This window comes from Sorex araneus, chromosome 3, assembly GCF_027595985.1.
Source record: "Sorex araneus isolate mSorAra2 chromosome 3, mSorAra2.pri, whole genome shotgun sequence".
NCBI classification, from domain to species: Eukaryota; Metazoa; Chordata; class Mammalia; order Eulipotyphla; family Soricidae; genus Sorex; species Sorex araneus.
The window spans coordinates 94,065,426-94,082,384 of record NC_073304.1 but is presented as its reverse complement, the minus strand read 5'-3'; the positions used below and the strand labels follow the sequence as shown (position 1 = coordinate 94,082,384).

Sequence of the window (16,959 nt, the reverse complement as noted above, 5' to 3'; positions counted from 1 at the left end):
ATAGTTGAGGAGGTTGGAGAGCATGGTTTGCAAGCATGAGGCCCACTTTCCATTCCCAGAACCACATGGTCCCTTGAGCACTGCAGGCTTGGCATACACACAAGTTTTAAACACATATGTCTGGTGCTGTATTTCATTTACATGGATTTGAAGTGTTCCCAGGAAAAAGTATATGTGTGGGTACAAAGATAGTTATAAAAATATTGAGATGCAACTTAAAATACTCCATTAGCTGGAAAACTTTGGTATCACTGCTTGATTACAGAATGAAGAAGGTATATTCTACATGCTAATTAACAGTTATGTCAATGAATATAAACCTAGTTAGTACTGTAAGGAAGCTTTCTCTTTTGAACAGAATTTCAAGCTGGAAAACCTACCAAAAACTTCCTTATTCTTTGGGAGCTGCCTAATTTGGGTGTTTGAATCAACAGTGTGAAAAGATTAGGAGTTATGGGGGAGAGCAGGAAGGAATGGCAGTGAACACACAGATATTTGGGTGCATTTATGTCAGTTTAAAGTGTCACAAAGGATGGTTTCAGGCAAGTACTCTAGCCATCAGGACCGCATAAATAAACTCTCGCACTGTAGCACTGTCCTCCCGTTGTTCATCGATTTGCTCGACTGGGCACCAGTAGCATCTCCATTGTGAGACTTGTTACTGTTTTTGGCATATCGAATATGCCACAGGTAGCTTGCCAGGCTCTGCTGTGCAGGCAGGATACTCTCGGTAGCTTGTCGGGCTCTCTGAGAGGGACGAAGGAATAGAACCTGGGTTGGACGTGTGCAAGGCAAACACCCTACCCGCTGTGCTATTGCTCTAGCCCATATAAATAAACAAATACAGAAAATTCTTTTGAATGTATATAGAAATGTTTGGCATATAACAAGTGCTTAATGACTATTATAACTTAATAACTATAATAATAGTTAATAACATTAACTATTATGTATTAATATATTATAATTATGCATTGTAATGTAAATTACAATATAGTTGTTAATCCTAATATAATACTTTTAACTGAAATTTTTAAAAGTTAGATATTACCACCTTTTAGCTAGACTTTGCATTCTATTTCTTCTCCAATTGACAGAAGAAATTTTAACTCATTTATTCACTTAGCAAATGTTGGGTACTATAGAAATATAGAGATACACAAAACACATTTTTTAAGGATATAAATACAGTGGTAATATGGTGCCTCATGTATCACATTTAGAACTTCTGACTCATTCTGGGTTTATTTATGGGAAATTCCATTAGAGTAAGTAACTACTCTATATGAGTCTCATAGTAGGCTGAAAAAGTTTCCAGTTTATTCTCAGTGTGTCCATGGGGCTCTGTTGTTGAAAAGATAGGTTTCTCTTTCTCCCTTTCCTGCATCACATGGGGCTCATTCTGAAGCTGAGGACTCCGCATATAGGATGACTTTCCTAGAGAAAGGGAAACTCTCTTCCTTGGAAAAGAGGCCCAGAGTCTCTGACAGAGACAAATTTCAGTCTCATTGGTCTAAGTTTCTACCACATCTTGTGAGGCTGACCATGCCCAAATCACATTAATGCAAGAAACTTGGCACTCAAGGATTTGAAGATACAGAAAATGAGGGGCTGGTCAAGTCCATGGCTTCACTGTGAGCCTGTCTTGGTACAAAATGGTCAATATTTCAGAGAACTACAGGAGCCAACCCCTCCTTAAAAATGTGTTTCAAACAGTAGTTTCATTATAGCTCTTTCAAAACTCTCACACAAGTAGATGAAAGTTCCATAGTTCTGTTTTTGTGGCTCCAGAATGGCCTCAGGAGTCTGAACCCGGGCCACCATGACTACCCTTGTGCAATGAGAGGAAGATTCTGAACTCTGGACCACCCATCAGTGGGACGCAGTACACAGCACCAGCATGATTCCCACACTCTGATACTGGACAATTCTGCAGAAGTTGAACTGTTTGAAAATATCATGTCCTTAAAATCATAAAGTATATTTAGAGATTTTTAAAATATTTACAGTGAACCAGTTAATATGGGGCATAATGCACACACATCTGAAAGAGGAAAAGGAAGGAAACCTAATCTTTAGTTTGAAGTTTGACCAGTATAAGCACACACACACACACACACACACACACACACACACACATGTGCGCGTGCACACACACATGCACACGCACATGCACTCATGCACGCATGCACGTTGGAATCTTATTTTTAAATTTTATCTTAGTATTTTTTATTTTATTTTTATGGGTTTTTGTTTTTTGGGTTTTTTTTTGCTTTTTAGGCCACACCTGGCGATGCTCAGGGGATGATTCCTGGCTCTGCACTCAGGAATTACTCCTGGTGGTGCTCGGGGTACCATATGGGATGCTGGGGATTGAAGCTGGGTCAGCTGCATGCAAGACAAATGCCCTACCCACTGTACTACTGCTCCAGCGCCACATTGGAATCTTTATTCTTAGCATTTTCCTGCCTTCCACAGTCATATAGTTGAGAAGCCAACAGAAGTTGATAGAAGGAGAGGTAGAAATATGACAGAGAGGGAAAGGGAAAAAGAACTATGTAAAAGCAAATCTTCCTAAGTCAGAGAGCACAAGAGGTAAGGTGCTTTCTTTACAGGCAGCCAACCCAGCTTGAACCCTTGCACTGCATACAATCCCCCCAATACCAGTAGGAGTGATCCCTTAGCATAGAATAAGGACAGGCAAGTATGGTCCCTAAGTGCTGCCCAAAAAATAAAGATAAAGCAAATGTTCCCCACACTTAGCTTCCTAAACAACATAGCATGCTATCTTATGTGCATAAGAAAAAGGCATTTGATTTGTTCTTTTATTCTGTGTTTCATTAAATCTTATCTTAAAAAATGAAGCAGTCAAAAAAGAAAGACTCATTTTTGGCCCATATGGATTCACTAGTGAATTCTTCCAAATCTTTAGAGAAGACTTACTCCCAATCCTTTTTAAGCTTTTCCAGGAAATTGAAGGATGAAAAACACTTCCAAACAGTTTATATGAAGCAAATATCACCCTTTTATCAAAAGCAGACAGAGATACCACAAAGAAAGATAATTATTGGCCCATATCCTTGATGAACACAGATGCAAAGATCCTCAACAAAATCCTAGCAAACAGAATCCAACGACTCATCAAAAAGATGATATACCATGACCAAGTAGGATTCATCCTGGGGATGCAAGGATGGTTTAACATTCGCAAGTCAACCAACATAATCCATCATATCAATAAAAGAAAAGATAAAAACCATATGATTATACACAGAGAAAGCATTTGACAAGATCCAACACTCATTTATGATTAAAAACTCTCAGCAAAATGGGCATTGAAGAAACTTTCTTCAATATAGTCAAAGCCATCTACCACAAGACCACAGCAAGCATCATTCTCAATGGGGAGAAACTAAAAGTCTTCCCTCTAAGGTCAGTGATAATACAAGGTTGCCCACTCTCACCACTCTGATTCAGTATAGTACTGGAAGTTCTTGCCATAGCAGTTAGGCAAGAAAAAGATATAAAAGGGCATACAGATAGGAAAGGAAGAGGTCCAACTATCACTATTGGTGGACAATATGACACTATACTTAGAAAATCCTAAAGATTCTACAAAAAAGCTCCTAGAAACAATAGGTTTGTATAGTAAAGTGGCAGGCTACAGCATCCCATACAGTCCCTTGAGCACTGCCAGGGGTAATTCCTGAGTGCAGACCCAGGAGTAACTCCTGAGCATTGCTGGGTGTGACCCAAAAAGAAAAAAAAAAAACACTCCTGAAATTCTTATGGAACAGTAAACCTCCACGAATAGCTAAAGCAATCCTTGGGGAAAAGATGATGGGTGACATCATCTTCCCCAACTTCAAACTGCACTACAAAGCAGTAGTAATTAAAACAGCATGGTATTGGACTATAAACAGATCTGTAGACCAATGGAACAGAGTTGAATATACTGTCACAGACTCTCAAATATATAATCACTTAATCTTTCATAAAGGAGCAAGAAATGGAAAGTGGAACAAGGAAAGCCACTTCAACAAATGGTGCTGAGAAAACTGGACAGCTACCTGCAAAAAAAAAAAAAAGAACTCTGACCTCTGTCTAACGCCAGGCACAAAAATCAGATCAAAGTGGATTAAAAGACCTCAATATCAGACCTGAATCCATAGGTACATGGAGGAGAATGTAGGCAGAATCCCCTCTAAGACATTGAAGCTAAAGGCATCTTTAAGGTACATTTACACAATGGAATACTATACAGCTGTTAGGAATGATGAACTCATGACATTTGCTTCTAAGTGGATGGTCATGGAGAGTATCATGCTAAGTGAAATGGGTCAGAAAGAGAGGGACAGACATAGAATGACTGCACTCACTTGTGAAATATAAAATAACATAATATGAGACTGACACCCAAAGAACAGTAGAGGCAATGGCAGGAATATTGCTCCATGGTTGGAAGCCTATCTCATGAGCTGAGTGAGAAGGCAACTGGAATAGAGAAGGGATCACTAAGTCAATGATGTTGGAGAGATTGTTCAGGATGGCAGATGTGTGCTGAAAGTAGATAAAAGACCAAATGTGATACCCTTTCAGTATCTGTATTGCAAACCATAATGCCCCAAAGTAAAGAGAGAATATGGGGAAAACTGTCTGTCATAGAGGCAGGGGGAGGGTTGGGATATGGGGTGGGAGACACTGGGGACATCGGTAGTGAAAAATGTGTACTGTGGAGGGATGGGTGTTCAATTATTGTATGATTGAAACTCAAACATGAAAGTTTTATAACTATTTCATGGTGATTCAATAAAAAAATTTTTTAAAGATTCATTTTAGGGGCTGGAGTGATAGCATAGCGGGTAGGGCATTTGCCTTGCACGTGGCTGACCCGGGTTCAAATCCCAGCATCCCATATGGTCCCCTGAGCACCGCCAGGAGTAATTCCTGAGTGCAGAGCAAGGAGTAACCCCTGTGCATCGCCAGGTGTGACCCAAAACAAACAAACAAAAAGATTCATTTTATCTGATCTTATATTCGATCACACAAATATAAAGATTCATACCCAACCAACATTAATTAATTCTAGGAAAGTTTATGATTCTCCTTAGAATTTTCTCTTTAAAAAATTCTTCTAGGGGCCGAGATGTGATCCCGGGAGCCACACATGTGCGGCCTCTCCGCAGCTGCACGAGCATGACTCCAGAGGCCAGCTAAACTACTTTTGGTACCGGCAGCTCCTTGCAGAATGCCTCCAGACCGAGAACTAAGCGGCGGCCCCATTCCTGCCCAGAAGGGGAAAGGTTTCTCTCTCTCTCTCTCTCTCTCTCTCTCTCTCTCTCTCTCTCTCTCTCTCTCTCTCTCTCTCTCTCTCTCTCTCTCTCTCTCTCCTTTTCCTTGCCCAGGGGGAAGGGCGTGGTGACCACCATATTATGAGGACCACAAATGAGAGTAACAAGCTTGCAATGGTCCAATATCTGGAAGAAATTTCCCTAGACTTAGTTGCTAAAATACAGAAATCCAAAACCTCATATCTCTTCACAACAGGTCTGACTCTAGTGAGCAACTCCTAACAATAATAGTAAGTTTTTTGTTGAAATACTGAATGTAATCAAAGTAAAGAGAAAGTAAAGTGAATTTATCAGCTGCGGGGGGGGGGGGGAGGGCGGGATGGGAGGTATACTGGGTTTTTTTTTTTTTTGGTGGTGGAATATAGGCACTGGTGAAGGGATGGTTGTTTCAGCATTGTATAACAGAGATAAGCCTGAAAGCATTGTAATTCTCCACATGGTGATTCAATAAAATAAAATTTAAAAAAAAAAAGAAAATGAAAATTTTAAAAATAAAAAATAAATTTAAAAATTTCTTCTAGGGGGGCTGGAGAGATAGCACAGCGGGTAGGGCGTTTGCCTTGCACGCAGCCGACCCAGGTTCAAATCCCAGCATCCCATATGGTCCCCTGAGCACTGCCAGGAGTGATTCCTGAGTACAGAGCCAGGAGTAACCCCTGTGCATCGCCAGGTGTGACCCAAAAAGCAAAAAAAAAAAAAAAATTTCTTCTAGGGGACTGGAGCAATAGCACAGCGGGTAGGGCATTTGCCTTGCATGCATCCGACCTGGGTTCAATTCCCAGCATCCCATATGGTCCCCTGAGTACCGCCAGGAGTAATTCCTGAGTGCAGAGCCAGAAGTAACCTCTGTACATCACCAGGTGTGATCCAAAAAGAAAAAAAAAATCTAGGCTTTCTATGGGAAACTTTCAATTTTTTAAAAGAATTTCAACTGAATATTTTGAGATCACAGAACTTTGTACCTAATATTTCATAAACTACTCATTTTATAAAAAATTGGGATTTTTGAAGCTCCATGATTTACTGTACTGTTTATTATAGGGTTTCTTGCATACAGTGATCCACACCACACCCTCCATCCACCACTGTCTCAGGGTCCCCACTGTCCACCCTGGCCTCCTCCCCACCTTTGGTAAATTTAGTTCTGTAGAACATTCCTCATTTCTGTAGATCATTTCTTAGATCGTTGTCTTTGATCATTCGTTATTCCTATACTATGTACAAACTATTTTTGGATCACTTAAATACCTGAAAATAATTAGGTACCTCTAAAATTTTCCATTCAGTGGGGAAAAAAAGGGCTCTTTTTAGAGATAACTGAAATAGTCTATGTGGATTGTACATTTATCAAATGAGAACATTTCATTTCACAGTTATATGACACAACACCTTGTGTTAACACCTTGTTATTCTAAGTTTTTTCCTTAAACTAAGGGGCTACCTAATGCAATGCATCTTCCACCTTATAAAGTCAAAGCACTAGAATGCAAAGTAGTACAAAGGAAACTCTTTTCACACCAAAAATCCCTATCTCCACACCCTCTTTTCCCTTCTGAGAGCCAAGTAAAGTTCAAATTCAGTATCATATCTCACTTACATGATACAGGATTGAAACAGTTGGTTTATTAATATGCTAAGATAAAAAAATAACCACAGTAAAAGTATTTCGTTAAATCAGAAGACTACGATTTGAGATCTGATTCTACTGCTAGTCTTGACAAATCACGTAGCTCTCACTGACCTCAATTTCCTCATCTGTGAAGTGAAGATCAGTTTGCCCCAGGCTTCTTGTGAGATTCAAATCAGATGATGTGGGTGAAAAGTAATGTGTAAACTATAAAGTAAATAACACGTTTTCCTAAAGAGCAGTCTAATGCCAGTGTCCTGTGCTTGCTCAAAAGTCATGATTGCGCGTGACTTTGGAAGTCACCAGATCCAAACAAATTACTCAGCAGCTGGCCAGCACTTTGTCAGCATATGGTCACAGGCGAAGTTGGTCATTCACACAATGGGAATCAGATCCAGCACTGTATAATTTTGGGTATGCCAACAGGAATACTCCCAATCAAATCTCTCTTTTTACAATAATCACTCTTCCTTAAACTAGTGCCCAAACCACCTCACCCATCCCCTAACCTCAATTTCCATTTAGTTCCTTGTGTACTTTTGTTCATCATCCAACTAAATGCCTTAATTTATCTCCTGTGCCCATCCTCATGGCTCTGACCCACAGCTTCACCTTTTCTTCTTAAAACACAAGAGAAAGCACCTCTCCCAAGCCAACCTGACCCCAGAGAGTGTACCATACTCCTAGATAATTCCCACTTCTGGAAAGACCTGACAATAATCTCTGAGTTATTCCTTGTCAGTTCCTCAGTTCCTAGTCATAGATTATAGCTATTCTTTTTTTTCTGTTTAAGAAATACCAATATATTTAAGATATAATTCACAGTGTAAGAAGATATTTGCTTTAAGTATTTGGTATATAACAAGCATTAAGCACAAGTTAGGGGGGGGGGGAAATCTCTGATTACCATAAAATTTGTATGTATTTTCTAAAGAATTCTAAAATCTTTTAAAACACAGTATTCATTTTTTTAAATAATGTAGGAGTGCTGCTATTTGTTCAGCCATTGATTAAGCTGATTGAATTGGGCATGAACTCCACATTACATTTTTATTTTATTGTATCACCGTGAGATGGAGTAACAAAGCTTTCTTGTTTAAAATTCAGCTATACAATGATGAAACATCCATCCCTCCACCCGTGCACATCTTCCACCATCTACATCCCAGTCCTCACCCTGCCTCTATGGCAGACAATTTCCCCAATACTCTGTCTAATTTTGGGAGTTATGTTTTGCTCGAAATGTCCCGCCACCATTCAAGCCTACCTGCCAAGGGCAGACACTCGATAATTTATTTTCCATTGCTCATTTTGAATATCATGAGAGCTTGCACAGCCGCGATTGTACATGTAAATTTCTAGATTGTATATGACTGGGTTCCAGAGACATCTCTGTATGGAACTAATCCAGTTTGGGATTCAATTGGAGTCTTTGGGCCAGGGCTATTGGTGCGCTAAGATGGCACCTGGAGGCAAATTGTGGGCGTGACAGTCAGTCTGCTGGGCGGGCAGGCGGGGACCCGGGGAGGGACAGCCCCAGTGCTCTGCCACCAAGCAGCCTGGAGATTCAGTCCTGGAACCCAAAAACCGGGGCCTTGCTTGTGGAAGCTCTTGGTCACCAAGATTCCATCTGGAGTAGGTGGGGAGACTGCACCTGTTCCATCTGGGGTGCCCCAGTGAAACTGGCCCGGTATGGGGCCCAGAGTGATCTCCAGCGCTGTGGTATCTTCTGGGACTTGGTGCTGTGTCTCTGGGCCAGGGTTGCTGGTGTGCTAAGATGGCACCCAGAGGCAAACTGTGGGCATGACAGCCAGTGTGCTGGGTGGGCGGGGACCCAGGGACGAACAGCCTGAGTCCTCTGCTACCATGCGGCCTGGAGAGTCAGACCTGTAACCTGCATACCTGGGCCTTACTTGTGGAAGTTCTCGGTCACCAGGATTCCATCTGGAAGATTATAACTATTCTAAACAACTTTTAAGAGATATGAGGATTTTCGGCGCCATCTTGCCACAACCAGCAGTGAAGTATCCCAGCTGTTCCAGCAGCAGTGCAAGCCGGAGATTGCTCCGGACCCCAGACCGGGCCAACAACACCGGGGTGCCAGACAGAGAAGGTACAGCCAGCACGCCTTCTCCAGATGGAGCCCCGGTGACACTGAACTTCTACTAACACGGCTCCAGTATGCAGCACTGGGACATCTCCAAACCACATGGCCACTTATGCGGCCGCATGACCTTTCCTGATATACAAATATATGCTCAGTAATGGCTCCGCCACCCCTGAGCATCCATTATCCCAGAGGCACATAAACCAATCTCAGAATGCAGCGGCTGCTGACAGATATACTCCTGGACTCTGAACTAAGCTACGGCCCCGTGCAGCCCCGGGAGGGGAAGGGTTTCTGTCCCTCAGCCTTTCCCACTCTGTGACAGCATGGCGACCACCACCGTTCAGAACCAATTGGACAGAGAGGTAGGAGTTTACAGTGATGGGATGGGATGCATGGGGAATCTTGCGATGGGAGAGGCAGAACCGGCCCTGCCTCCTGCCCAAATGAGACCCCAAGCGGTCGCCCATGAACAGCTCCTCCGCTCCTGAACAGCCATGATCCCAGCGCCACAGAAACCAATCTTAGAATGCAGCGGCTGCTGGCAGAAATACCTCTGGACTTAATACCAGAATTCCAAATCTGGGCAGCAGCTTTCGCGACCATGCAACATCATATGCTCTTTGTTACCAACAATAGAAAACATACAATCTAGTGATGCCATTCCAACAGGTCTGACTGTTGGGGGGAAAACTCCAAATAATGATAGTGGGTTTCCTGTCAAAAATTGAATGTGATCAAAGTAAGGAAAGAGTAAAGTGAAAATCATCTGCCACACAGGCAGAGGGGGAGTGGGAGGAGAGGTTTGCTGGGGTTATTGGTGGTGGAACATGTGCACTGGTGAAGGGATGGGTGTTTGAGCATAGTATGACTGAGACTCGATCCTAAAAGCCCTGTAACTGTTCTCATGGTAACTCGATTAAAAAATGAATTAATTAATTTAATTTAATTTAAAAAAAGAAAAACAAAGAGATATGAGGATTCCGCAGTGTGTGTGTCTTGTATATTTTTAAATGTAGATAATGTTAATGGCCCCTAAGAATTTCTAAGCCTAATTATTATAAATTTGGGAAGAGCAAATTAAAACTACATATGGACCTTCAGTATTCTGGTTGGTTTAGCAGAAGCTAGAAGGCACAGATTGAGTTAAGCATCTCTCCCCACATTATCAGCTCAAGGTCAATATATTCCAACTCAAGTCATATACAGGTAAGGAAAACAATTTTGGCATATAGAGAATATCATATTCTGTGTTCCTTTGAAAACATCATGGATTATGATGATGGGAAAATTTGTTCAGCTAGGAATGTTAAAGTGTAAGCACCTGGAAAAAAAGGGGTAGTAGCACCCAACCTCTATGGGTGTAGAGAGGTGATATTGTCATCTTTGCCTCCACTCACACAAAGTCACAGCCACACTAAATTAGAATCATGTTTTCCAATGTGGTAAGAGAAAAATATGCTTAAGGTCTTTCTTAGACCAACTAAAGCACAAAGGCAGAAGAACTCAATCAACAATGTAAAAAATTTAGATCCCCAAAGTTATAATTGAGTGCCAAGAAAACACAATTGGAAATTTGGCTGAGGCTAGTCTCCAGTGACCCAAGAGAATAAATCAAGAGACATTTATCTAGGAAAGTCTAGAATCTCACCAACTAATTCATGCCATAGAGGGTGGTTTTTTATTTAATTTCAAGAGCTACCCCCTTTGAGGATAACAGAATTACAAAATGAATTCATTCATTTAGCATAGATTTATTGAGTGCAAAAATGTATAAGCCAATTATAGAAAGTGATACAAGTGTGTAGTAGGGAAGCTGTTTCAGAGAGTGAAGTAAAATTAAGCATCATTTTTACAAGAACAATGGAACCACTGTTTAGAAGAACATTGGAACCAAGTGAATAAATGTATACACTTACACTGCATGTACTGTGATGAGAAAATTATCCTTTTTTTCCAAGACTTATGAGAAATTAACTTATTAAAAATTGTGAATAAGAAGAGGAGGGCTGGAGCAAGAGTATAGCAGGTCGGGCACTTGCCTTGCATGCTGGTTCAATCCTCAGCATCCCCTAGGGTCACCTGAGCATGCTAGGAGTGATTCCTGAATGCAGAGCCAGGAGTAAGCCCTGAGCTTAGGTATGGCCCCAAAATAAATAAACAAACAAGTTAAAAAAGAAGAGAAAGAAAAACAGGTAAATGCAGAGAAAAAGATAATATAAATAAAGAGAAAAAGAGTCAGTTGTTATTTAAAAGGATAAGAAAATATAAGTATTATTTGAGCTTCTTCTAAGTAGGAACTGTATTTCAGAAAGGGATCCAACCAGAAAAAGACGGTAGTATTTAGGATTAAAACATCAAAGACAAGACCATCCTTTTATTTAATAAGTGGAAAGGAATCATTCAGGCAAGACAATAATGCCCATATGGACTCAAAGGAGTACTAGGACAGAACAGAATTTAGGTGAAATTGAAAATAAATTTAACATTCACTATCATTGTCATGCCATTGATCATCGATTTGTTCGAGCAGGCACCAGTAACGTCTCCATTGTGAGGTTTGTTGTTACTGTGTTTGGCATATCGGATACGCCACGGATAGCTTGCCAGGCTCTGCCATGTGGGCGAGATACTCTCAGTAGCTTGCCGGGTTCTCCGAGAGGGGTGGAGGAATCAAACCCAGGTCAGCTGCATGCAAGGCAAATGCCCTACCGCTGTGCTATCGCTCCAGCCCCTAAGAAACTTAACAAGGTGAAACTGAAAATAAACTTAACATTTGAAAAATGAGGTAGCAGTGAAGCTTCAAAGATTCTGTTCTAAGAAGTAATCTCATGAAAAGATTGTTTTCACGAAGACAATTTGACAGTAAATATTTTAAATTCTACTAAGTTTCCTTCACCTCTTTAATAAAATCTCTCAAATCTAATTATATGACCTGGATATTTACCTGTCTACAACCTTTATTTAAATGCTTTGTCATCTCACCAAATGACTCAAATATATTATTAAATGAATTCCACATCTTGAACTAAAATTAATTCCCAAGCTATAATTCCCTAACTTAGTATCTATGTCATGACCTTCCTTAACTCCTTTTTTCTCTTCTTCCCTTTCTTTCTTCCCTCCATTCCCTTCTTTCCTAGACACAGGTCATCATCTATTTCAATCTGAACTCCCCTTTACAATATCAAGAATCAATCCTTTTTAATATCTATCAATAATCTTCTATTTTAGGCTCTTCTTCCCTCAATATATAGAACTATAAACTCCTAGTGGCCTTTCTTTGGGTGTTCTTTTTGGCTTCCAATTCACACTACATACGACACATCTTTAGTACATACTTTCAAATGGTCCATTTTTAGTGTCTGCTCAGATTCTACTTTTTGACTGGAATACCTGCTGTTCCTGTTAGCCTAGAAGCCTATAACTTCCTTTTAAGATCCAGGTAAATTAGAGCCAATATAGATCAAATTAGAAACAATTTCTCTAGGCATTTAGCACTCTCTCCTCTACACTTTCAGGACTCTTCACAAAATTACCTTCTTACCACAGGTATTATTTACTGTGACCATTATGTGGCATTCTCCCTCTGGGACTCCAGGTCACTACGAGATAGAAATTATATCCTGCTCATCCTTATGCCCTAGCATCCAGCACAATACTCAGCCCTGAGAGGTCATATACACTTGTTGAGTTCAAGAAATTAGACAAGGAGGACTAGATGGAATGAATTCAATCTACTATGTGGAGGGATATTAGCACTTTGGTAACGAGGCTGATATCACAACATTGTACCTCTAAACTATATAAAATTTATACTCTTGTAAATCAATGTCAGCTCAATTTAAAAAAAAAATTGGCAATGTCTAAAATCAAATCATAAGGGTTAGTGCTTTTGGAAGGGAATGTCCTGTTCATTTTCTTCATTCAATAAACATTTTATCAACTCTCTCATTACTCATAAAACACACACACACACACACACACAGATATTTAACAATGCCTTTGGTGACCTGATCCTGTCTAGAAGCAAAGTCTAATTTAATTTTTTCAAAAATAAGCAGCCACTCCCAAGCTCCCTTCTGTGGTTCCAACTTTCATTTGTCTTTCTTCTCAATGAAGTGAGCCATCATGCCAACCTAAGCAGTGAAGACTTGCTGGTGTTCCAGAGTGTTGCTCCACTCCACTGTTATGATTGTTCTAATCTAGATCTTTTTACTGAAGTGGTATGTAAGTTATAAAAATTAATACAGAATATGAGAAGACAGAACGTAAAAGAATATACACGTCTTGAGGACAAAAATAATGTATTACTCACGTTTGCCTAGCCAGTGTACATGGGTATATCCAAGATCAGGAAATGCTTGCTTAGGATTGAACCAATGATTGAAGTTTGCCAAAACACTCATTTTCTCCAAAATCCCTCAAGCATGCTTAAAAAGCAGTAACATTCCAGCCCTGAAGATGACACACAGGGCTTGGAGCACATGCTTTACATATGAGAGTCCACATTTGATCCCTGGCACACCCACCATTCCGGGCAACTCTCCAAGAACCTCCTACTAAGGAGGCCTCAATCACCATCAGGTGTGACCCCAAAATAAAACAAAAATCAGTATGATTCATGATGAAGTTGGAAAGTTTCCACCTGCAAGTGGAGAAGCAAAATATATCCCTGCTTTACCCAGCAGACTCACCATCTTGTGTATCGGGACTGAGAATTTGGCTTCGGAGCTCTTGCAGGCTAATTCCCAAACTCCTGCAGACCTCCTCAGGACTATACGGCTCGGGATGAAGCGCATCTTCTGTGATTAACAGCATTTCTTCCAGACTTGCACCTAGTTCAGCCTGCACCTCCTCCAGCCGCAGGACTTTATCCCATTGCAAGCATTTGTACTTAGCCAGGAGCTGTAAATTCAAACCAAGATAATGGTCATCTTTCATTTCAGAAACTGATACATGCTAATTTAATTAGCCAAATTCAACTTTAACTTTTCTTCCCCATTCAACTGACCCATTGTTTAAATTTTGAAATCTCCCACCATTGCTTGAAAACGTACAGATGTTTGGAATTAATGTGTCCTAAAAAACTAACCATCCACTGATTTTTTTTTTTTTTTGCCTGTCACCACTTTCCCCCAGGGCTGTTTCTTTGAATAATTTTATTCTTTCATCCCTCTTCAGTTCATCCCTAATGCACTGCGCTCTATAAAGTCTACAGAAAATGGCTCGAATCTCATGTGACCTGAATCCTGAGGTGGACACTGTATGCCCAATTTCATTAAAGCACTTCCTGTTTACTACATGTCTCTTTGAAAATGGCTAATGAGTTTAAGGATATGGGCGTTTGGAGGAAAGTCTTAGATTTTAAATGAAAGCCTCATTGGTGACCTTATGAAAACCATTTCACTAGAACGCTGGTAGCAACAGAGCTCTCTATTCCTCCACTCTCAAGAGAAGAGTTTGGCTTCCAATTACATCATGAGACCTCTTCAATCCAATGAAGAAGGTGAAGCTGAAGGTTTGGTGACTTGGGGACATTTAGGGGAACCCCAATCCAGATTATGTTTCTCTCTTTCTCCTTAAACCACAGACTGTGCTCCTTGGAGCAGGTAACAATCAAAACAGAAGACTTCTCTCATTCTGAAGTTTTTAAGACTCATTTCCAGGGTGTGAGGGTGGCAGGTGCAAACAGCCAAAAAAAAAAAAAAAAGCAAGCCAAATTAAGGATATTCCAGAAAATGACTGTGTTTCAATTGTGAGCTAAGTATTTTTTTTATCATTCCATCAGCCATTTAGTGGTAACAAGCAACATAAAATAAATTATCATAGGCCTGCTGTGAGGGCAGGCTTGAGGGCTGGGTGGAAACTTGGAGACAATGGTAGAGGGAAGGTGACAGAGGTGGTGAGGTTGGTGTTGGAATGTTGAGTGCCCATAACAAACCACCATGAACAACTTTGTAAATCGTCATGTTTAAATAAAGAGGGGGAAAAATAAGGGCGGTTCATTTTTAAGGAAATGTGCATCTGATTTACTGTTCTATTATACTGATCATTTTATTTGATTTCTTTTCAACAGGAAGCAGGATTTACCATAAGACCATTGCATTTTGGTTAAGGCCACTCACTTCTGAAGACTGTTAATAGCATAAATTCATATAGTCATTATCCCATTTTAAAAATTCTGGCTCATTTACTTGAAAGGAGTTAATGAATTTATATCAAAGTGGGAAAAAGAAATGGTGTTATATTTTTCTGTCCAATTATTTCACAGAACATGATACTATCTTTAAAGCAAAGAAACAGGGGCTAGAAAGATGTTCAGTGGGTCGAACACATGCTTTATTTTCTGGAGGCCCAGGTTTGGCCCCCCAGCATCACTGAGAGGTACCCCTGTATAGAGCGTTAAAAGGTGCCCCTGATCCCTGGTAGGTGTGGCTAAAAAAATTGCAGGGATTGGAGAGATAGTACTGCAGTTAGGGCATTTACCTTAAAAGTGGCAGACTCCAATTGGTATCCGTGCTTTCCAATCTGGTCCCCCGAGCACTGCTAGGAGTCAATTCCTGAGTGCAGAGTGGGGAGTAATCCCTGAGCACCAGTAGGTGTGGCCCAAAATCAAACAAACAAACAAACAAATAATATATACATATACATATATGGGCTGGAGCGATAGCACAGTGGTTGGGCGTTCGCCTTTCACGCAGCTGACCCGAGTTCGATTCCTCCGCCCTTTCGGAGAACCCGGCAAGCTACCGAGAGCATCGAGCCCACGAGGCAGAGCCTGGCAAGCTACCTGTGCATATTGGATATGCCAAAAACAGTAACAATAAGTCTCTCAATGAGAGACGTTACTGGTGCCGCTCGAACAAATCAATGAGCAATGAGATGACAGTGACATATATGGGCTGGGCGATAGCACAGTGGGTAGGGTGTTTGCCTTGCATTTGGCTGACCCGGATAGCCCAGCAAGCTACCAAGAGTATCCCGCCTACACGGCAGAGCCTGGCAAGCTCCCTGTGGCGTATTTGATAAGCCAAAAACATAACAAGTCTTACAATGGAGATGTTACTGGTGCCCGCTCGAGCAAACTGATAAACAGTGGGAGGACAGACAGACAGTGCTATACATATATATCACTGTCACTGTATCACTGTCATCCTGTTGATCATTGATTTGCTAGAGCAGGCCCAGTAACATCTCCATTCATCCTAACTCTCAGATTTTAGCAGCCTCTCTTTACTTGTTCTTCCCAATGGTGCCACATTAGAGACTCTTCAGGGTCAGGGGAATGAGACCCATCATTGTTGCCGTATTTGGCATATGACTACACCATGGAGAGCTTGCCAGGCTCTCCCTCATATGGGTAGTAAACTCTTGGTAGCTTGCCAGGTTCTCTAAGAGGACAACTAGTCTCTCTCTCTCTCTCTCTCTCTCTCTCTCTCTCTCTTCTCTCTCTCTCTCTCTCTCTCTCTCTCTCTCTCTCTCTATATATATATATATATATATATATATATACTGTACCCAGTAGTACTGTATCTTGAATAACCAGTAGCACTCAAGGGCCACCAGGGCTACACCCAGTGATGCTGGGTGTCTGGGGTGGGGGCACAATAGACATATATATATATACATATATATATATACATATATATATATACATATATACCTGAAAACCAATAAAATAATTAAAAGCAAGAGAAACAAGATTTATTTTGATTTTGTTTTCTTAGCACATTAGAGTAGTATTTATTAGTATGGTTGGATTGACACCTCCTCCATAGATGGACTTATTAATTTATTTAATTAATTCATTCATGTTCTATATTCTAGTGTATGTCCCAACAATTTGAAAAGTTTAGAAAGACATACATAGA

The 16,959-nt window shown here is 40.7% G+C and overlaps 1 protein-coding gene across 2 annotated transcripts in view; it reads right to left on the bottom strand.

Moving 5' to 3' along the window:
* Positions 1–16,959, bottom strand: part of GALK2 (galactokinase 2) — a 156,876-nt gene that overhangs the window by 36,416 nt on the left and 103,501 nt on the right. For both annotated transcript variants that reach the window (XM_004611785.2, XM_055131912.1), the window contains one exon: positions 13,783–13,993. In XM_004611785.2, coding sequence (XP_004611842.2) covers positions 13,783–13,993 — 211 coding nt within the window. The remainder of the gene's footprint in view (positions 1–13,782; positions 13,994–16,959) is intronic.